At 42.5% G+C, this 24021-nt stretch overlaps 1 protein-coding gene across 1 annotated transcript in view; it reads right to left on the bottom strand.

The window, feature by feature from the left end:
- TNN (tenascin N) overlaps positions 1-24021 on the bottom strand; it is a 99261-nt gene that overhangs the window by 49586 nt on the left and 25654 nt on the right. The window contains exons 6-9 of the mRNA XM_006887709.1: positions 13003-13266; positions 7439-7702; positions 4976-5272; positions 1956-2219 (exon numbers count right to left, since the gene is read on the bottom strand). Coding sequence (XP_006887771.1) covers positions 1956-2219; positions 4976-5272; positions 7439-7702; positions 13003-13266 — 1089 coding nt within the window. The remainder of the gene's footprint in view (positions 1-1955; positions 2220-4975; positions 5273-7438; positions 7703-13002; positions 13267-24021) is intronic.

Here is a 24021-nt window from a genome sequence, read left to right as displayed (position 1 = left end):
GCCCACACATACACCTTGTACTCCACGCCCGGCCTCAGGCCCATCAGCTCCGTGCTGCTCCGATCCTTCCCCACTGGGACCTCCTTGGTCTCTCCATCGGCTGAGGTGTAGTGCACCATGTACCGGTCAATGACGGCCTGCACGGGGTCCCAGGACACGGTGGCTGAGTTCTCTGTCACCCGGTCTGTCACCAGGTTTTGGGGGCTGTCAATGTCTGAAAGGAAAATTGTGGAACAATAACCACTATTAACAGCCATCAAAGAGTCAGATCTTCTGTCCACTTCACTGCAGATGAGCTCACTTCCTATCCCTGTGGTTTCCCCTCTCATAAGCTCTCATTGCTATTTCTTTCATGGACCTGATCTCAACAGGTGGGCTTTTAACTCTTTAAAGAAACAGTGCAGGTAAAGGGAATGAGCTCTAAATCCAGGCTCAGAATAGCTGGTTCTCGTCTCAGCCCAGAGAGGAAGAGCAGAAGTTTGCAGGAGCCATGGGTTAGAGTCAGGGGACCAGGAATCTAGTCCCAGCTTTAAAATCTCAATCAGCTGTGGCCCTGGACAAGCTTCCCCCCTCTGGCTGGACCTCAGTGTCAACATCTATAAAATGTGATGTTTAAATCTATTTTGATACCATGAATGTCCCACAAATATAATTTCATAAAATGTTAACTACCTTTTGGACCTTATAGATATCACTGACTTCTCTATATTTGAGATTCCTCATTTATAAAAGTGAGATATTGATTGCTACCCTGTCCATCTCAAAACAAATTCCTCCAAGAACCAAGTAAATTAAGAGACAGCCCCCATTCACTGTTGATGACCTGCAAAGTGGTGCACAACTATTTGAGGAGATGGTTGATAGTTCTTTAAAACATAAAACAGAATTACCTTAAAACCCAGAAATTCTGCTGTTAAATGTATTCCAGGGGAAATAATAACATAAGACCACGTAAAAATGTATACATAAATATGTACAGCAGCAAAAGCTAAAAGGTGGGAACAATCCAAGTGCCCATCAATTGAAGAATGAATAAATAAAATATGGCAAAGCAATCTAATGAAGTTATTTGACAAATTAAAATTAAAAGTACTCCTGCATGCTACATGAGTGAACCATGAAAGTAACATGCTGAGTGAAAGAAATCAATCACAAAGGCCTTGTATTGTGTGATTCCATTGTTATGAAATGTCTAGAAGTAGCAAATATAGAGACACAAAGCCGTGGGTGTCCAGGAGTTGGCAGAGGAAGGGGCAGCATTTAGGGATTAGTGGAGGTGACCGCTAACAGGTATGAGATTTCTCTTAGGGGAGCTGAGAATGTCCTAAAATTAGAGGTGATGGCTACATGATTCTGTGAATATGCTTAATCTACTGAATTGTATGCTTTATAACAGGTAAATGATATATCAATAAAATGGTTATTAATAGATATGAAAGAGCTTTAAAAATTATGAATTGTTATCAAATATAAGGGCAAGCTTGGAATTCTAGATACTACGCACACATATAGTAGGATTCGAGAGAGAGGATTTATTCACTAAAAAGACAATAAGCATTCCTGTTTCACAGGGTTCACAAAAAAAGGGCATTTATCTAAAGAACTTGGTTCAAAGATCCTGATATGTATTGTTTCTATATATTTTCTCCCGCTCAGGAAGAAACATTTAGTGATTGATGACACAGGAAGTGTACAACTAAGGGAAGAGTGGGTGATGTGACCAATCATTATTAATCCTTACAAGACCAAGTGTGAGGTCAGATATGAAGTTCTTATTTTGAGAGACTGTGTTAAAGGAAAGAGTTGGTGTTTTCAGGATGTCAGAGATCCACCCTCTTGCTCCTACATAAATCAAATCTGCCAGTGTCAGAGAAGGCAAGCAAAAACTTGACAAATAATAAGTGCATCATGACAGGTATAACATAACCAAAGAATGATGTCCCTATAAAGATTACCTGTCAGGGCCTTGGTGTCAGCTTTCCTGCTCTCCCGGCTCCCCTTCTGCGCCCACACGTGCACCGTGTACTCCACGCCCGGCCTCAGGCCCGTCAGCTCCGTGCTGCTCCGATCCTTCCCCACCGGGACCTCCTTGGTCTCTCCATCAGCAGAGGTGTAGCGCATCATGTACTTGTCAATGACGGCCTGCACGGGGTCCCAAGATATGGTGGCCGTATTCTCTGTCACCCGGTCTGTCACCAGGTTTTTGGGACTGTCAATGTCTGAAAGATTAATGTGAATCAATAACCACTATCAACAAATGATAAAAAGTCAAATTTGAACCCATGTCCGGGGAGGTGAGGCTATGCACTTTCTGTTCTTGTGGTTTCCCCATCTTGTTATGCTCTTGCTGATGGCCGATTCTTTCATGGACATAGACCTCCTCTCCACTGAGGGTCTCCTGGAGCCTCAAGGAGGCAGCATAGGAGAAGAGAATGAACATTATTAGACGTAGCGTCAGAAGAGCTAGTTCTAGTTCCATTCCACAGAGGCAGAGGGGCAGGCGCAGCCCAGTGCTGGAGCCAGGCTGCAGGCACTTAGTCACAGCTCTGCCACCAGCCCGCTGCGGTGCTGACAATGCAGTTGCTTTTAGAGGTGCCCCATTTTCCTCATGTGTAAAATGTGTAGTTAAGGCTGGTTGTACTTCAAGCTTCCTTTGAGCACTAACATTCCATGCCTCTAATTTAATAAATTAAACTTATCTTGTGACCTTGGATAAATCAATTCATTTCTGTGTTTGAATTTCTTATCTATAAAATGGACCTGTTAATAGTTGTTGTAAACGGTTGCTTTGAAATCCAAGACAAATATGTCTCATAAAATGGGGCTTTGAAAATGTTACAGTGTTTACAGAGCTGAACCCATACAGGAATTTAAACATTCATTCCACACTTCAAAGTATCATCATGGACAATGATACATTCTGCTTCCATTTCTTCCATAGCAAGAATGGAGATAATAATAGTGCATGTAGAGTTGCTGTATTATATGGGTTAACAGCAAGTAAAGATATTAAGATACTTTTTGGCACAAAGTAGATGCCTAAAGATTATAGCCAAAACAACAACAAAACCCCAAAACAACCTGCTATGGTCCATTCTGACTTTTAATGACCCTCTGGCAAGTTTCCAAGGCTATTCCTATTAATGGGAGCAGATGCCCATTTTTCTCCATGGAGCAGGCCTGGTGGGTTCAAACCATGGAGACAGCCAGTCTTTGTGTTAGCAGAGCAACATGCTATGTATGGCCTATGCCAGAGAGCTCCTTAATGACGATGGGCTATGCTATCCATGACATGATTTGGTTGTTTTTAGATGCAAGAGAGTATATTCCTCCATATCATGCACTCAAAGCTCAAAAGTTATTACTTACAGAGTTTGTCAGTCCCGCTGTATATATCCTAAAGCAGGAAGTCTTAGCTGGGGTGACTGGCACTAATTGGAGGCTTTTGATTGTCAAGACTAGGGATCTAGTCTGTAAAACCTCGAGATGCTGCTAAATATCCTATAATGATCAGGATACCCTCTCCCACCACAGAAAACTGTTATTGTTGTTATGTGCTGTTGAATTGAGTATGACTCATAGTGACCATATGAACAACAGATCTGAACCCTGTCATACCCTGTGCCATCCTCATAATCTCTGACACACTGAGCCCATTGCAGTAATCACTGTCAATCCATCTGGTTGAGGGTCTTCCTTATCCCAAACCTATAATACTGAGGTTGTGAAACTGCACCCTAGAACTTGAGGAACATACTAGATGGGTGTCTGACACAGGTCAAGTGATCTGAGAGATGAGAGTGTAGCTGACTGTTCTGGTACAAAGCAATAAAATGCCGCAGTATAGCAAAAGACCTGTACATCCAAATGAGTGAATAAAAGATGTGTGAGTTTCCCATGAACCAGATGGGAAGGTCCAAAGAGGGGCGACCAGGAATCATTTTAGAAGGTGCCCAAGAGAATCACCTGCAGGAGTGAGGTGACTCCATTAAAAAAAAAAAAACCAAAATGTTGGGGAGCATGTGATTAGGAGGAAAGATGCAATTATTCACAGAAGCACTACAGTGAGACACCCAAGAAGGGTGTCTCAGAAGAACTCACTGAATTGTTGTTTTATGAGAGAAATAGTCAGCTTAATCATGTGCTGGGCCCCATGGAATGCTCAAGCCATCCGTAAGACCCTCCATGAACCATCATGTCTTTCCATTCCTGACCTGTTACCTCTCCCCCCTCCCAGCTTCAGCAAACCATAACTCACTCAGAAACTTCAGATAACAAGATGGGAGAGGAGGGTCTGAAGGACAAGGATGGAAAGACAAGGGAAGCCCACCACCTCTCCCTTTCCACTTCAGGTGGTTCACCCTCAAACGACTCGAGATGATGAAGAGGAGTTTTCACTTCCCATAATATATGTACCATTACATGGAAATGCATGCTTTGATCATTAAAATGGCACATTTTGGTGATTAAAGGTGACTTGAGAGATCTTTATTTTTAGCTAGTGAAATGTTATGATCACTGTCTACAACGTTCATCCAAAGAGCAGAAATCAAAATGAGTCACACAGAACAGAACGAGTCTGTTTAAATGAGCAAGAAAGGAGAACAGGGCATTTTGGAATCTCAGCTCAGCGGTCAGCCTCTTCAGCATACGGCTACCTGCACACTCCTCATCCTGTCCCTTGTCAAGGTGAAGCATTTCATGTGTTAATAGCACAGAAGATGCAAGCAGAGGAAGAGCAGGGGCCTGTGGGCAATAACTATCAATCGTTAAAGGCCAAAGCTTGGACACCACAATATTCGAAACTCATTTTAAGAGAAGCCATTAAAAGGAGGTGAGGGGTGTATAGTTTACTACAGAGGCACATCAACCTGCTCTTCCATAAAATCTCTCTTCCTGCCAAGGTCAGGGAAAGAAAGGCCATCTAGAGAAGCCGTAAAGCTAGAACTGACACTGATAACATGTGTGCCAGTACCTGTTGGGGCCTTGGTGTCAGCTTTCCTGCTCTCCCGGCTCCCCTTCTGCGCCCACACATACACCTTGTACTCCACGCCCGGCGCCCACACATGCACCGTGTACTCCACGCCCGGCCTCAGGCCCGTCAGCTCCGTGCTGCTCTGATCCTTCCCCACCGGGACCTCCTTGGTCTCTCCGTCGGCAGAGGTGTAGCGCACCATGTACCGGTCAATGACGGCCTGCACGGGGTCCCAGGACACGGTGGCTGTGTTCTCTGTCACGTGGTCCATCACCAGATTTTTGGGGCTGTCAATTTCTTTGATAAGATATTTGGAGAAGCATAAGTTGGAAAGCTGTGGAATATAAACTCACATCCCCTGAGCATGATCCTCATGTTCTAGAACTCTCTCACCCAAGGCAATTGCATTCTCGCCCTGAGTCTCAGTTGGCAGTTGAGGGAACAAGCAAACCACTGGTTGTTGGTTTCAAAGGACTAAACCACCATAAACATGAGCTTCCCTCTTGGCTCACAGCTCTCTAGAGCGTGGAAGCAGTAATGCCTGCAGAGCCGCATCATCGCACATCAGAACCACACGCAAACATCACCCCCCATGACAGACAAGGCTTCATTTATTAATGTTATCAAGGGCTACCGGTGAGCATTGTAAAAATATTACCAACCCCACACAAAGATGTAATAGATTTATTCTTAATTGGCAAAAATTGGAAGCTAACAAGATGTTCTTCAACAGGTGAATGGATAAAAAAACTAAGGATGTACATCCATTCAGTGGTGTCATTTCTAAAAAAAAAAAAATTGAGCTCTTTCACCACAAAAATACACCAGGGATGGATGTTTGGGTTGTTTCCATGTTCATGAGATAGTGAGTAACACTGCTATGAATATTGGTGTACAAATCTCTGTTTGTGTCTCATTTCTAGTTTTCTCAGGGTATATTCCTAGCAGTGGGTCATACGAAATTTCTATGTGTAGCTTTTTGAAGAAACGCTAAACTGCCTTCCAGAGTGCTTGTACCATTTGACAATCCCATGTATGGTATATGAGAGTTTCTGTCTCTGTGCATCCTCTCACACAGCTATTGCTTGCTGTCCTGTTAAACTTTGCCACTGCTACTGGGGCAAGACAGTATCTCATTGTGGTTTTGATTTGCATCTCTCTTATTGACAATGATTTTGAGCATTTCTTATTGTGGCTGTAGGTAATTCAAATATCTTCTTCTGTGAAAATCTTTCCAAACGGATTTAGAAATTGTGGTATAGTCACACAATGGAATACTATGCAGCACTCAGAAGCAATGATTTCAAAAAATACTCAATAATGTGGGAGAAACTGGAAAGCCTCATGCCAAGTGAACTAACTAGTCTCAGAAGGACAAATATTGCATAAGGCCATTATTGTAAAAATGGAAGGGTAAAAAAAAAATAGAAGGGTAACTATAGTAAGATGTGCATGAAAGTCCAAGGCAGGGGTGTTAGGCGAGCTGAGGAGAGGGGGTAAATCACAGGGTCACAGAGTTTGGTGGGTGGAGAGAGGGTGCAATAATTGGGAAAGATCCAGTAGGAAAAAGTGGGGTAATGGTGGGCATAGATCAATAGTGATTCATTTTATAAAACACAATGTATGGGAATGACTGTATGAAAAATGTGAAGGAAGGAATATATGAAATACAATGCATACAAATGTTGTATGCAAAGCACAATAAAAAAATTTTTAAAGACAATCAAACAACAACAACAAAAAAGACACCGGGGAGCCTTAGCATACTGTGTGATCTGACCACATGGCATTCTGGGAAAGGCAAAACTGCAGAGACAGTGGAAAGATTATTGGTTGCCAGGGACTCAAGGGAGTGGAAGAGGGATGGGTGAGTGATGCTCAGGCCATTTTAAGGGCAGCAAAGCTATGGTGAATGTGTGTGACCTTAATCATCTCAAAACCCAGAGTCTGGAACACAAAGGACGAGCCCTAATATAAACTATAGACTTTGCTTAGAAATAGTGTATTAGTATTGGCTCATCAGCAAGAAGAAACGTACCATGCCAGTGCAAGACGTAGCTTCTAAGAGAAACCGTGTATAAAGGGGATGAACTAGGAGAGTGACATGGGAACTTTCTGTACAATTTTTCTATAGACCAAAAATTCTGCTAAAAATAAAGTGTACTCAACAAAAAAAGTACCATATGCAATAAGAGGACCAGCTCCTTTAAAAATCTTTGATGAGTCTAATGAGACCATGACTACTGCAAGTGATAGCTCCCTTCTGGTGCACTGAGCAGTTTCACTGTCACCACAACAACTATAGCTCACTGTCTTTCTTAACCTTTAAGACTTGCAACTGCAAACTTCCTTGGATCAGGCTACATCTCATGGGAGCATGCACACCCAACCTACAGGCTCAGGCTTCACTTCCAATGTACCCTCCCTCAATGACTAAGAGAGTTACCAGTTCTCTTCTGTTACCTGTCGGGGCCTTGGTGTCAGCTTTCTTGCTCTCCCGGCTCCCCTTCTGTGCCCACACATACACCTTGTACTCCATGCCCGGCCTCAGGCCCGTCAGTTCCGTTTTGCTCTGATCCTTCCCTACTGGGACCTCCTTGGTCTCTCCATCAGCAGAGGTGTAGCGCACCATGTACCGGTCAATGACGGCCTGCACGGGGTCCCAGGACACGGTGGCCGTGTTCTCTGTCATGCGATCTGTCACCAAGTTTGCTGGGCTGTCAATTTCTTTAAGAAAGAGATGAAAGAAGAATGTAGCATTACCAACATCCAGGTGCTGGAGAAGAGTCTTGAACATACCATGGACTGCCAAGAAAACAAATAGGTCTGTCTTAAAGAATGTGAAACCAAGTCTCTCCTTGTAGGCTAGGATTTTGAAGCTCCATCTCACATACTTTGGGCATGTGGCCAGGAGAGACCAGTCCTTGGTGAAGGACATCATGCTCAGAGGGTGGACAGACAGCACAAGACAGGAAGATCCCAGATAAAATGGATTGATACAGTAAGTAGGGTGATGGGAGTTGGTGTGTCAGAGTCAGTGAGACTGGCTCAGGACAAGGCAGGCTTTACAGCATCATATGAGTTGCAGGTGACTTGACAGTATGTAACTACAACAAGAGTCCTGAAAAGAGGGCTCTGGTGGCCTAGTTCATAAATAGTTGCACGGCTAACCCAAAGTCCTCCTGTCTTGGGTGGGTAAAATGCATATGCAGTTCTGTGGGAGAAAGGTGAGCAATCTCCCATGGGATTTGCAGCCTCAGGGAGCTCGATGGAGGATCGGCTATGAGCTGGTTTCTGCTCAATTGCAATAAGTGTGAGTTTCTGAAGAATTTTTGGGTGGTGTAAAGTGTTGACACATTAAATTGCTAACAAAAAGTTGGAAGATTAAGCCCATCCAGAGGTAATTTAGGGAGCTCCAGTGGCTTAGTGGTAAAGTGTTGTGCTGTCAACCCAAAGGCACATTGTTCAAATCCATCTGCTGCTCCATGGGAGAAAGATGGTCTGTCTCCTCTTGTGAAATTTAGTACCTTTGAAAACCTGCTGGAGGGTCAGCTATGGGTTGGTTCTGACTTGATGGTACACAACAACAGAGGTAACTTTGAAGAAAAGTCAGAGTTAATACGAATTCAAACAATTTCAACAGCAATTGATATGGTAGAGCTCCTAAAAGGAGAGTAGAAACACAGTCCAAATGATAACTGGAAGAGATTTCAAAGTCTGATAGACACCCAAGATTGGAGTTACTTTAGAGTTTGATTAAGCAAGTAATCCAAAATTCCATACATGAGGTAATAGCTTTTAATGAGTAAGGTTTTCAGACAAAGCCAACATTTAGTCTCATCTCTACTAAACTTTTCTCACTGGCTGTCTTTGGATAAGAGGATTTGTTCTTCATATACAAATTTCTCCTTTCCACTGCATTTAGACAGTACACTCTTTCAGCTCTTGACTCTTTGTACCTCAAAGCAATTCTATTTCAGTACATGTCTGCATCAGCTCTAATATGTTCTTTAGGAAGAAAAATATCCCGGGAGTAGAAGCTGTCAGTTCTCTCCCTATAAAGCATATGTCTGTGGCCATGGAACCAAGAAGCTTTTAAATTGATGGTATTTGAGGTCTGGGCTGATCAAAATAATCATACTAATAAAACCTGTCTAGCTTTCTATGTGATTACACTGTGTCAGATGAAATGATGGGTCTCATCATTTCCTGGTTGGTGATTTTGGACAAGCAATTTAATTTAAGTCTTGGTTTCCACAACTCTATGAAAAGGAAAATATCATCATCTGTTTTCTAGGTTATGGTACACAGTAAATGAGACATTGCATAGTAAATGCCTAAGTATGAGCTAGTTGTGATGATTAATTTCATGTGAGGCATGAAATACTATTTTCTCCTTTGTAAACTCATAAAGAGAAATACAGGGGGATGCACGAGTGTTATTGTTGTTGTAAGTATCCTGTTTCTCCTCCACAAAAGGCTGAGCCTACTGGTCTAGTGGTTAAAGAATTTGGCTGCTAACCAAAAGGCTGGCAGTTCAAACCCACCACCCACTTGAGGAAGAAAGATGGGTCAGTCTGCCTCCGTAAATATTTACAGCATTGAAGCCCTATGAGTGGTTCAATTCTGTCCTACAGGGTCTCTGTGAGTCAGAATTGATGGAATTGCTGTGGTTCTGTTACAGGAGCTGCTCTTCAAACCTACCCACTATCTCTTAACCAAGCATGACCTCATGGCTTTCCCAGTTCAGGTGAGCATTGTATGGACAAGTGTGGTAACTAATCTTACAGCACAGTTGCTCAAAAAGCACCACAGACATCTGACACACAATAATTTCACTCCTGGGACTCAGTTGATGTTACAGATTAAACTGTGCCCCCTAAAACTGATATTAAAATCTGGGCTCCTTAACCTCGGAAGCTGATCTTATTTGTGTTTTCCTGTTGTTATTTAATGGATTTGTACTAGAGCTGGAGGGGTGCCTGAGTTATAAACACAACAGAAATGACACAGAGACATGTGAAGGGGCAAATGTCACATGAAGACTCATTTATAAGAAAAGGTACATTAAGGGCAACCAATTAAGTACCAAAAACTGGGATAATGGCTTATAGATGGGATCAGCATCGCCAAGACCCTGAATTTGAAATTTAACCTCTAAAAACTGTAAGAAAATTAATTTGTATTCTTTAAAGGTACCCCTTTGTAGTATTTCTGTTATGGCAGCAGCAGCTAGCTAAGACAGAGACCTTTAATACTATAGCCCCATCTTTCACCACTCCACCACCTACCCACTGTATAAACCACTGAGCTTCTCTCCCTGTCACTTTGACAGCTCATCATGAACGTGTGCTGCCCCTCACGCTGACTCCATCCACACTCTGAATATCCTGAACAAGGAGTCACCTCTTCTCTCAACTCTTCTCCCATGTCTGTGTAAAGCAGCTTCCCTTTTCCAGGTTCCCACATCACTAAGAACATTCTCTACTTTAGAATATCGCTCAATGTGCTTTGTGTTCTCATTTATCTTCTCTAACCAGAGAGCTGTGAACTTCAGATGAGCAAGTGCTATGTCCTTCATATGGACACCCCTAGAGTGCCTGGCACGGGCATCAATCAATATCACCACCCAGTGGCTTCCTATGGTAGCGGGTGGTGAGGAGAGGGAAAAGGTCTCCAGTCTGATTCCTTTTGTCTTAAAGAGACAAAATGACAGGCCAATTCTCTTTCCAACATCACGATCCTGTTGAACAGAAAGCTCTGTGGAATTTAAATTATTAATTAGCAATCTATTATTAATTGCTCGGCTCCACAGTCAACACTCTTGGCACCAGTAGCCAGGAAATAAAAAAACATATTGCGATAGGAGTCTGCGGTTAGGGACCTCTCTAAAGTACTCAAGAGCAGCAGTGTCTCTCTGGACACTAAGGTGCGCCTGATACAGGCCATGGTTTTTGCAATCACTTGTTATGCATCAGAGAGTTGGACAATGACTAGGGAGGATAGAAGGAGAATTGACGCCTTTGAGCTGTGGTGCTGGAGAAGAATATTGAATGTACCATGGACTGCCAAGAAAACAAACAGATTCATCCTAGAGAGGGTTAAACCAGGCTGCTCCTTGGAGGCAAGGATTCTGGGGCTTCGCCTGACATACTTTGGACATTGTTGTAAGGAGAGACAGGTCTTTAGAGAGGGACATCATGCTGGGTAGAGTGGAGGGACGGCGCAGGAGGGGAAGACCCTCTATGAGGTGGATTGATTCAGTGACTGGGGTAATCGGGATGGGTGTGTCAGAGGCAATGAGATTGGCACAGGATAGAGCAAGGTTTAGGGTGGTTGTACATAGGGTCACTATGAGTCGCAAACAACTCGATGGCACATAACAACAACAACAACAACAACAAATTATTAATTACCAAATCTTCTTACCTGCTCTTGTAAATAAAATTTTATCGGAACAGTCACATAAAATCTATGGCTATTTCACACTTTGGTAGCAGAGCTGAGTACTTATATAGAACTATGGCCCACAAAGACAAAAATATTTATTATCTGGCCCTTCACAGAAAGTTTATTGATCCTAATTTTGCACATAGTGAGATCTCACCATCATTATTATTCCTTTTCCTCCCTACTCTGGATAAAGTGTCACCGCTAAGACTCATCTATATCTTGGAAATTGTGAACCATAAAATATTTCAAGAGAGAAGTGTTGATTAGCATATAAGTCATTGCCACTGCAGCAGCCGTCAAGTGCTCTGCTGTTAACTGAAATGTCTGCGGTTCAAACCCACCAGCTGTTCTGCAAAGGAAAGGTCTGTTGACCTGCTTCTGCCAAGATTTTAAAACATCCACTGTCATTAAGTCGTTTTCACTCATACCAATGCCCCCATCATATTTCTGATACTAAATGTTTACAGGAGGAGAGACTGACCATCTTTCTCCCTCACAGTGGCTGGCGCACTGGAACAATCTGCCTTGATTAGGACCTCAATACATTATGAACTACCCCTTGGAAACTCAACCGGGACAGTTCTAAACTCTCCTACACGGGCAGTATGAAGAGAAATCAACTGAATAGCAATGGGGTTTTGGTCTTGTTTTATCATATTTTTTTTAATCACTTATGCCTCACTCAGCATGCATCAGGCACTTCTCAAGAATTAGCTCATGTAATTTTCATAGTAACACTTGAATAGATAAGCTTAGATACTCTATTCTAAGTAACTGAGGAACAGAGGTGAAGTAACTTACCCAAAGCCACTCATCTAATAAGTGGTAGAAACAGGATTAAATAATGGTCCTAACAACTTTTCTAACTGCTTATCTGAGAGTCATTATTCTCCATGACTGTCCAGAACAGAAGCCAGCAATAAAGGACTTCCCCCGCGCCCCCATCTCTTGTGACTTCCTGTGAAGTGTTTTGAACCTTGAGAATGCTCCAGGATTAAAGTGCTCTGAATTAAGGGACAAAGTCAAAAGCAGAGGAGGATTTAAACAAAAAGGACGGCTAGGCTCTCCCTCAGTTATGCTTCAAGAAGCCTCCAGGCCTGAGGGTAGCAGAGCAATGAGGTGAAGTATAGGAACCCTTAGACTTTCTGAAAGCTTAAAGACAGACTCTATATTAGGTTAATGTTGACTCGGGATGTGACCATTTACACGGTCTGAAAGAGCCAGATGATACGCAAGGCGCCTGCACGGCTGCTGCAAGCTGAGATAAGCATTCAGATCCACTGTCAGCCAAATGTTTAGCATGTTCACGTCCAGAAATGAAAATGAGAAGGTATTACTCTACTCTGAGGGAGCTGCACATGGAACCCAAATAAAGATGACCATCCATCATGAATAAAAAAGATGGTCTCTTTTGTCTGAGGTAACAAAAGAAAAACATAAACCTGTAAGTATAAAAGTGTAAGTTGCTTTTGCAACCTTTTCTCTTCCTTCCTGAAAAGCTGACACCTCAGTGATTTAAAATCCGTCTCCTCCCTCCATAAAGAAGCCTGCTTTTGCTCTGGTCCTGCCATTACCTGTGAGGGCATCGGTGTTACCCTTCTTGCTCCCCTGGCTGCCTCTCTCTGCCCACACGTGCACTCTGTAGGCCTCACCGGGCTTCAGGCCCGTCAGCACGGTGCTGCTCTGGTCCTTGGGCACCGCCGTCTCCTTGGCCATCCCGTCAGCCGAGGTGTAGCGCACCACGTACTTGTCTATGACGGCCTGCACCGGGTCCCAGGACACTGCCGCGGTGTCTTCTGTCACTCGGTCTGTGACTACGTTGGTTGGACCATCAATTTCTTCAGAAAAACATATAAGAAAGTAAACATTAGACTATACATGAATGTTGAGTGCCGTTTTATTCATTCCTACCCCAAATGGAAAGCAACGAACTTGTCCTTCAAGAGGTGACTAGAGAAACAAACTGGGGTTCATCCAGACAATGGACTGTTTTTTTCAGCAATTGAGGAAAATGAGCTCCCAAGATACAAAAAAGGCAAGGTGAAATGTTAGATGCATACAGCTAAGTGTAAGAGGGAGCTTCAGTGATGTCATTCATAGGGAGTTCAGTTGCCAACCCAACGGTGCCATCTCTCTGGCCATTTGAATCTATCAGAGACTCAGGGGAGAAATATGGGCAATTTCCTCCCACACTATTTACAGTCTTCAAAAACCTACTGGAGGGTTAGCTATTAGCTGGTTCAGACTCGAGAGCAATAACTCTGAGTTTAAGTGAAAGAAGCCAGTTTGAAAAGCCTAAGCACTGCATGATTCTGACTCACCATGGACTGCGTCACCTCTGGCAGCACAGTGCACAGTGTTAGCTCGGCTAACCCAGAGGCTGTGCATCGCGGTGGTTAGAATCCACCAGTGGCTCCGGGGTGGGGAGACGGGCAGTCTCCCATCAAGATCTAAAGCCTTGGGTCACTGCAAGTCACAGTGGATGGACAGCACCTAACAATGATGCCACTACAACTCAAAATCATCCATGCTTCTTCAGTTATCCTTACTCAGTGTTCAACTTCCAGACGCATCTCAGAATCATTGTCTGACTTTCTAGCCTTTGGTTGTGATGCTGGAGAAGAGTACTGACTATCTCATGGACTACCCAAAAGAACAGAGAAATCTGATTTGGGAAGTGCAGCCAGGATACCCCATAGACGTAAGGATGGTGAAAATGCATCTCACATGTTCATGCTGTCAGAAGGGGCCAAAGGCTGGAAAACCTTAAAGTCAGGCCAAACTTTCCCCACTTTTTGCAAAAAGACAAAACATTTTATACAAGTATAAGACATATTCTGAGTCCAGTATTTATCTGTGCTATATATAGTCTTCAATATGAATCGAAGCTCAACGTCAAGAAAACAAAGATTCTCATCAATGGGCCAACAGGCAGCACCATGATGGTGGAGAAGGGATTGTGGTTGTTAACAGTTACAGCTTGCTTGGCTCCATAATCAACACTCTCAGCACCAGAAGTTAGGAAATCAAAAGACAAATTGCATTGGGTAAATCTGCAGGACCTTTCCAGAGTACTGAGAAGCAATGATGTCAGTCTTGAGACTAAGGTGTGCCTGATCCAGGCCATGGTCTTCACAGTTACTTGCTATGCATCAGAAAGCTGAACAATGACTAAGGATGACAGAAGAAGAATCAATGCCTTTAAGTTGTACTGGAGAAGAGTCTTGAGTATACCATGGACCACGAAGAAAACAAACAGGTCTGTCTTTGAGAGGGTGAAGCCAAATTTATCCTTGGAAGCTAGGATTTTTAAGCTCCATTTCACATATTTTGGATGTGTGGCCAAGAGGGACCAATCCTTGGAGAGAGATATCATGCTTAGAAGGGTGGAGAAACAATGCAGAAGAGGAAAATCCAGGATGAGATGGATTGATATAGTCATTAGGGCAATTAGGGTTGGTGTGTCAGAGTCAGTGAGACTGGCTCAGGACAGAGCAGGCTTCAGAGCTATTGTACATAGGGTCTCTGTGGATCGCAGGTGACTTGATGGTTCATAAAAACAACAACAATGTAGATTTCATATGTAATTTAGTCTTTCAGTCAACATACCAACTTTATTTCTAGTTTGTTATCATATGTGAGTTTAATAAGTCATCGGAACACATCCACCAAAATCACTGACAAGAGTTATTATACAGGCTGAAGGTGAAGTCCACAAGAGCCCTTCCTACATAGAGAGCTGTGTCCTTCAGTATAAAGACTTAGAGCAGTGGCTATATGCTAGGCTCAGAGAGGATAGAAAACTTGCTCAAGATTTCAGTAAATGAAGTACTCACTGACTCAGTCCACAAGTATTCACTGAGCACACTGAGTTCACAAACACTCATCAAGACAAAAAAGTTTCTGCCTCTCAAAAACCAAAGAATATTCCTTCCATTCTATGACGTTCATGCTCTCTTGTTCACAAGTTCTCCAGCTGAGAAGTCTAAGGTAGTTGTATTTATTATTATTATTAATTATTATTATTATTAATTACTTACACAGTATTTTTAAACATTATAATACATTTTTATTGAGTGCATTGGCAGTGCTGTATTTGTGTGCAAAGACATAAAGTACTTTCCAGATTCAAAGGCAGTACACAGTTGGTTTAATAAATTAACTGCCATGTACTGAGCAACTGTTCAATGCCAGAAGCTCATCCCACCTCACAGTAACTGCTCCAGGCTTTTCTCAGAGCCTGCATGTTCCTTTGTTAACAGTAGTCAAGTTACTCCCAACATATGATGACCCTAAGCACAAATGAATGAAGAGCTGGTCAGCCTTATGCCAACCTCACAATAAGCTGAAGATTGGACCATTATTATCTGTTGAGTTTCTACCTGATTTTTGGCAGCAGATCACCAGGCCTTTCTTTCTAGTCAGCCTTACTCTAAAAGCTCCACTGAAATCTGCTCAGCATCCCAGCAGCACAGAAGCCCCTACTGACATACACCTAAGTGACAGCTGCAGTGAGGTGCTTTGGCCAGGAATCAAACCTGTTTCTCCAGAAGATGAAAACTCTACCCCTGAGCCTCTGCTACTCCCACTGTCCATGTATGAGTTGGCAACATTTGTAATGACTACAACTTTTAGAACAGTGGCTAAATTCCAGGTTCAGAGAGGATAGATAACTTGCCCAAGGTTTCAGTAAATGAAGTACTACGCACTGGATCAGTCCACAAGTATTCACTGGGCACATGATTCAAGTCTACAAACATTCACTGAGCGCATACTAAAGCATTGTGTAAATTAAATTAGCAGAGCACTCAGAAAAATTCTTCTTGAAGAAAGGGCAAAGTTGACACATACACACACACAAAAAAAAAGTTATATGCAATATCCCTGACCTCACTGGAATTGGTTTTGTGCTGTTGATGCTGTTTACAAGGACTGTTCCCCTTTAACGGGTTGGTAAGGGTCAGACATGGCCATCTTCACATGACTCTTGCTCTTTTTATTGTTGTGGTTGTTAGGTGCCATCACATCGAGTATGATCCATAGTGATCCAATGAACAAAAGATGTGAACCTTGCACTATCATGTACCATCTTCACACTTTCTGATACACTAGAGTCCATTGCAGTAGTCACTGTGTCAATCTACCTGTTTGAGGGTCTTCCTCTCCTTCACTGACCCTCTGCCTTTTTAAGCATCATGTCCCTCTCCAAGGAATAGCCCTCCTAGTAATATGCCCAAAGTATGTGAGATGAAACTTTATTATTTTTGCCTCCAAAGAGCACTCTGGCTGCATTTTCTCCAAGACATATTTGTTCTTTTGTTAGTCCATGGGATGTTCAGTGCTCTTCTCCAACACCACAGCTCAAAGACATCAATTTTTCTTCTTACACACTCTGCAGCTCTCAGATGCACAGCAAGTGATCCCAAAGACCATGGACAACTCTCTGGTCAACATATTGGAAGAGGTCCATATTTGTTTCTATTTCCAAGAAAGGGGATCCCACAGAATGTGGAAACTACAAGCCAATATCATTAATATCACATGCAAGCAAAATACTGCTGACGATCATTCAAAAACGGCTGGAACAGTACATAGATAGGGAACCGCCAGAAGTTCAACCAAGATTTAGAAGTAGCCGTGGCACCAGGGATTGCTCTTTTTACATAAAGGATATTTAATACACATACCATGGACCAACTACAGAATAAGCAAATCTATCCTGAAAAAAGTGCTCCTTACAGGACAGAATAATGTCTCACATACTTTGGGCATTTTATCAGGAGGCGCCAGTCCCTAGAGAAGAACATAATGCTTAGGAAAGTGGAGGATCAGTAAAGGAAAAGGCCTTAATGCAGTGAGTGGAGTAATTGGTGTCAGCACAGCAGAGACTGTGGGGATCAGGCATGATTTTGTTGTGCTGTACCTGGGATGACTATAAATTGGCGATGATACAACAGCACCTAACAACAACAATCACCCTTCTTCAACTCACATTCTGCTGAAAGAGATCATAAACAGGTAAAAACATAACAGATTTGGTGATAATAGTATTATGAAGTAAAATATGACAAGGCAAAGGGATTAGAGACTGTTGAGCAAATTATTACTTATCATTTTAGACAAGGAGTTCAAGAAGGAATCTCATTGAGAAGGTAACATTTGAATGAAGACCTTATGAAATGTGATCGTCAGTCATGTGCTATCTGAAAAAACTTCATTCCTTTGCTCGTACAGAAGCAACAACAAGGTCAAAGGATTCAGATGCTCAGGTACTAAGAAGTCAGTGTGTCTGGACTGAGTAAGTGAGGGAATCAAGTGGCTAGATGTGAGGCCAACAGTGAGCAGAGAGTACATCATGAAAGGCCTTGAGACTATTGTGCTGATTTTTGCTTTTGTGGTGAATAAGGTGAGAAACATCTGGAAGTTTCACACAGAAAAATGACACAATTTGACTTGTGTTTTAAAAGAATCCCTCTGGCTGCTGAGTGGAGCACCAACTACATCAGGTCAAGAGTAGGGAACATCCAGGAGGTTGCTACACCAGTTTATGTGAGAGCTGACCGAGATGGAGACAATTGTAGCAGAGATGAAGGTCATGAGAAAGGTCAGAGTGGGGAAATTTCAAAGATGAAGCTGTCAAAATTGCTGATGGATTCTATACGGAATACAAGGACTTGTTGGTTTGGGTCCTGAGCTGAAGGATAGAAAGAATATTGTCAAAGATGTAGAGGTTTGAAAGAGGAGAGAGTTGTAAGCAGTGGTGGTGGGGGGGGGAGAGCCTGGTTTGGGATATAGTAGAGCCAAGATAAGAACCCATTCCTATCTGTCAAAAAAACAAAAACAAACAAATAAACAAAAAAACCCAACATTTCCATTTTGTACCATTCTACATCATGAGCCATTTTAATAAATCAGGGGGGTGTGGGGAAGAAAATTTTAAAATGTGTCTGAAAAGTAATGACAATGTGAAACCCAGCAACAGCAGTGGATTGGAACTTGGAAAGACAACTAGACAGAGAAAATGTGTTGGATTGTAGACCCCAGGGACAGAGGCAGGGTGTACCTCACTGGCAGAGTGGCACAGGAAGCTGATGCAAAGGAGACTCACATCACTAGGGCCAAGTCTGGGTCTCTGGAAGCCTCAGGGGGGAAAAGGGAGCAATAGAGAGGACTCACCCCTATTCTGGGACCCTTATCCATACAAGGTCAGCAACACTTAAGAGCACCACCATGACTCCACCCATGATAAAAACTGCTGGCTAGTCAGTTCTGCCTCCTGATGGTCCTCCTTTGGATTCCTGAAGCTGTCAATCTTCTTGGAAGGAGACTACCTATCTTCCTCTTCTAGAGGAACAACGAGACTCAAACCACCAAACTTTCAGTTAGCAGCCCAACACATAACACACAATACCACCAGGGTTCCTTCACACATGATGGGCATGGAATAGAGAACACTTTCCAGAGGTAATATTTACATCAGTGATGAGTTCAGAGTCAGGACACTGGAAATAAAATATTAAGACTGGAGAAGACTGCAAGAACATCTCAACAGTCCTGTTCCTTGAAGTTCCTTCTCATCCTCTCCAAAGAAAGCCACATTTTGGCAATCAAGAGTCCCAGTGCATCCCACCCGCTTCTGCCCTTGATGAGTGTGTGCCCTTGTGGTTTCCAGGACCCACAGCACAGCTCATGGCTTTGTAGGGTCCAGGCTAGACAAGAGACTGCTGACGTGGGCTGAAAAATCCACCAAATCCACACAGGGGAATGGAGGAGGTCGTAACCAACGCTGAAGCTTCTTTTTCCCTAACCAGTTCCAGAGCACTGAAGAGATGGAGAAGAACCAGGAAAAGGCATCTGAGCAATGAAGAATCAAAAGAAAAACAGTCATGTCATAGCAGGACTTGAAGGGATCTTTCAGAGATGTGACAAGCTTACAGAGCTGGTAAGAGGCAGGGTCAGCCCAGAACTCTCTGCTCCCTCCTCCTCGCCGCTTTCCACCTTAATTCTCTAACAACAGTTTAAGCTGGAAGGAGGCTCTTCCCAGAGTTCTCTTGACAATTCTCAAGATGAAAGTCAGATGCTTCAAGACACAAGTAGGAGGAAGTCCTTCAAGACAGGATCCCCATGGTAGGTCACATGGCTTGAAGAATCCAACTTAGCAAAGCCAAAACCTCCCTCACTGCCAAGAAGGAATTTGGAGATCATTAAACAGTTTTTTTCCATGCAACAAAGCCTTTCAGTAGTTGCTGTAGCTGGCCAAGTCACAGATGAGCCACAGCTGTTGCTGCCACTACCACTCATGCTCTCCCCACCTGACCCAGCATGCCCCTCCAGATTCAACTTCCCCATTGCTGGACACTAGCGGCCCTGGGGGGACATTTCTTGGGGCCAGTGAAGGTAAAGCATAGCTTTTTTAAGGCATAGCTTGTAAAGGTTGGAGATGGAGTTCCTCTTTGCTTGCTTAGGCCAATCAGAAGAAAAGTGGACCAAATTTTAAGGCGATCTAACTGTAAACATCTGGATATATGTGAATGCCATCACGTGCTGTCGAGTCAACTACAACACGTAGCAATGAGAGATAGGAATCGTGCACTATCCTACCGCATCCTCACAATCTCTCTCATACTCAACCCTGTTCTTACAGTTACTGCATCCACTAATCTTGTTGAGGATCTTACTCTCTTTCTTTGACCCTCCCTATTTCCCAGCATTTCCTTTTCCAAAGACTGATTCCTCCTGATAATATTCCTGAAGTGAGACAGCTTCACCATTCTTGCCTCTAAGGAGGACTTTAGTAGCACGTCTTCCAAGATTTGTTTGTTCTTCTGACTCTCCATGGAATATTCAGTAACTACGCCAACATCACAATGCAAAGGCATTGATTCTTCTTCAGTCTTCTTTATTAACTAACCTGCTTTCATACACATGCAAAGAAACTGAACATACAATGGCTTACATTAGCTGCATCTTAATCTTTAAACTGATATCTTTGCTCTTTGTCATTTTAGTGGGGTCCTTGACAGCAGATTTCCCCAATGCAACATGTGTTTCTAACTTCTAAACTGAGGCAACTATGGGTTTTGAGTGTTGATTCCAGTAAAATGAAATCTTTGACAACTTCAATCATCAATCTCCATCTCTTCACATTAGGAGAGTCTAGTGCACTATGTAATAAGATTGACTGTGGGGTTGGATGCGGAGTGGCTGCACTCAGTCTGCACGGTCACACAGTAGTACACATGTCCATTCACAGTGGTTTCTCTATTCATGTTCACTGAGAGTCACCCAGCTAGCACAGCAGAAAACAGCATAGTCAGGGTCTAAAACCTGTGGAGATGGGAGCTGGGTGTGGAGATGGACAGGTTTGCTAGTGGTTTGAGGTAAATTCAATTAGAAAGCTGGGAAGTAGTGAGAATAGCTCTGACCGAGGTAAGATGGTTCTATAACCTGAAGTCAAAGATTATCCCTTACTAACAGCAATGAGGAGTCATAGAAAGTTGTTTTTAAAAAAAAATTAGACAAGCAGACAGCATCTATTCACAGGTTCTTTCTATAACATTTTCATTGTTTTGTGCCACTGAGTCACCTGTGACTAATAGTGACCCTACGTACAACAGCTCTGAACCTTGCTTTATCCTCAGCCAATCTCATCATCTCTGACAGGCTCAATCCCACTTCTCCAGACATTGAGTCAAGCTCTCTCATCCTGGGTCTTTCTCTCCTGCACTGTCCCTCCACCCCCTTCTAAGAAAGATGTTCTTCTCCAAAGACTGATCTCTCCTGGCCATGTGCCCAAAGAATGTAAGCAGAGCTTCAAAATCCTTGCCTCCAGGGAGCAGCTCACTTTCACCCTCTCCAGAACTGACCTGTTTGGTTTTCTGGCTGTCCACATATGCTCAACACTCTCTTCCAGCACTACAACTCAAAGGCATTGATCCTTTTTCTATCATCCTTAGTCATTGTCCAGCTCTGACACATAGCAAATAATTGTGAAGATCAACAACAACAACAACAACAACAACAACATAGCCTGTGTCAGGTGCACCTTAGTCTCCAGACTGACATCATTGCTCTTCAGTACTTTAGAGAGGTTCCTGACAGCAGATTTTCCCAGTGCAATTCATCTATTGATTTCCTGACTGTTTCTGCCAAAAGTGTTGATTGTGGAGCCAAGCAAGCTGAAGTTGTTAACAATCTTAATCTCTCTCCATCTATTATGAAGCTGCCAATTGGCCCAGTGGTGAGAATATAGTCCTTTACCAATGCACCATTTGTAGAGAATGTACCCAGAGAGATCAAGGGCTCTCTCTGTTACCCTCTAGCTTTGCTTCTGGATAAGTTCTCAGCTCTGATCTCAAACAAGCCTAAGATCTGAATCTCCTGAATGCTGCAAGCTTCTGTTTTCTCATCTGTAAAATGGAGATAATAATGTTTGCAATGCTTTTGTAAGGATTAGTAAGAACATTTATTATGTGCCATTGCTAGGTTGCAGTAAGCACTCAAACAGTAGCCATCAGTATTGCTTAATCACTGAGTGTGCATGTGTGTGTGTGTGTTTTTGAAACTCTGGTTCCAGCCTCTTGGATGGAAACACAGAAGAGTTTGGGAAGGAAAGGTTTTCTGGGTTTTATTGTTGTTGTTGTTCTTGTGATGTGAATGAAGTTTTACAAAATATATTGCTTTTCTTTCAATCATTCATAAATATTTTGTTTCATAACATTAATCACAAAGTCTGTGTATTCTCCCTTTTGTATATTGCCTCTCTCTTAGGAAAAAGAGTTTTAGGGACTGGGCAATGAGCAACGGAGCACTGTGTTTGAAGAGTAATACCAAGTGAGAAAGATTAAAAGAGAAGAAAACTTGGTATTTCCAAACGTGGTCTAAGGCGGAAACGCCTACAAAAATTCTTGAGAGGTGGTTATATGTGGCTGTTGTGCTCTGATGGACATGAGAGCCTGTGAAATCCTAACAAAGTGAACAATCCTTTGTTTCATACTCACAATAGAAAGACATGAATCATAGAAACTATTGAAAGAATAATAATTTTAAAAAGCATTTAGTTCAATCTTTCACTTTGCAGACTGAGAAACAGAGAAAAATAATGCTTTGCCCCTTTACAGGCTCTCTGCCTCTTTTATCACGTGGTGTGAAGTGTCACTTTGATTATCTGATGGAAAATTCTAGGGGAATTCCCTTCCAAAGACACCAGCCTGGCTTGGGTTTGCTGCTCTGGAAACTGACTTGCCTCCAAAGTCTTGCCTTTCTAGAAGAAGCTTCAATATCTTAACAAAGCAAGGATTTTTAATCACCCCCTTCCCTTCTTGCATGGTATTAGTTCCACTGCTTGATTTATTAAATAAAAAATACCTGGACTGTGTCATTTCCTTTCTGCACATGTTTTTGCCATTCTTAAATTCCAGTGCCTTTTCCCATCTCATAAAATGCAAAATGTTTGCAGAAAACAGAGATTCTTCTCCCCCATAAATTGATTAACAGTCTAGCCAGGTTTGAATTTCCTGACCTTAGAAATAATATTGTCTTTCTTTTTCATATATAGTGGTAAGACACATTACACAAATTTATTTGTAACCTAATAAAATATTCCATCATCACTATAAAATATAATTGACAATAAAAACACTTCTTGAGTGCCCACATTCGAGATGGGATAATATACTGAAAGGTTAACGAGAAAATCAAGGCCACATGTGATTAAATGCTATAGTAACTCAGAGGCAAAGAAGGGTGACATTAATGTACTCAGAGAAGGCTTCGGTGGGTAAGCTAAGGTTTAAGCTGAGACTGGGAGGATGACTGATATTATTACTTTGAGCCACTGAAGAGCAGAAACCATGACTTACCATTTTTTGAAAGTTTCTAAGGAGACCATGTCTGCAATGTCTAACCCAGTCCTCCACAATAAATGTGCACTGAATGGAATTTATTGATAGTGATAACAGGAGCAAGCATAGTGAGACTTTGTCTTGCTTGCTTTGAACATATTATCAGGAAAGAACAGTCCATAGAAAAGCACATCATGCTTGCAAAGGGCCAGCAAAAAAAATAAAAAAAGAGGGAAACATTCAGTGAGAAGTGTTGAAACAATAGCCGTCATGATAGTTTCAAGGGTCTAACAGCAATTTTGTTGATGGTGCAGGGCTGGGCAACAATTCCAACCTTCTAAACATGGTCACCATGAGTTGAAGCCAACCAGTGACAAACTACCAATTGTTGTTGCTAGGTCATCAAGTGTGTATGACTCCTACAGACCCTATGAACAACAAGTCTTAACCCTGTTCTGTCCTGTCTCAGCCCCATCATCTGTGACACACTTAACCATTGACACACTTGAACCCATTGATGCAGTCACTGAGTCTAACAATAACAGAGAATATAATGGTAGAGGGCTTTCTAGGCTGGGGTAACAACATGAACAAACGTATTGTGTAGAGAAAGATAAACTGATGGCAGGAAATCACGAGAGCATTCAGTCTTCATGAAAGCTGGGAAGTAGTGAGAATAGCTCTGACCGAGGTAAGATGGTTCTATAACCTGAAGTCAAAGATTATCCCTTACTAACAGCAATGAGGAGT

The sequence above is a fragment of the Elephantulus edwardii genome, unplaced genomic scaffold (genome assembly GCF_000299155.1).
Source record: "Elephantulus edwardii isolate Elephantulus edwardi_28Jun2011 unplaced genomic scaffold, EleEdw1.0 scaffold00061, whole genome shotgun sequence".
Taxonomy (NCBI): Eukaryota; Metazoa; Chordata; class Mammalia; order Macroscelidea; family Macroscelididae; genus Elephantulus; species Elephantulus edwardii.
This window is presented reverse-complemented; position numbering and strand designations above follow the sequence as displayed.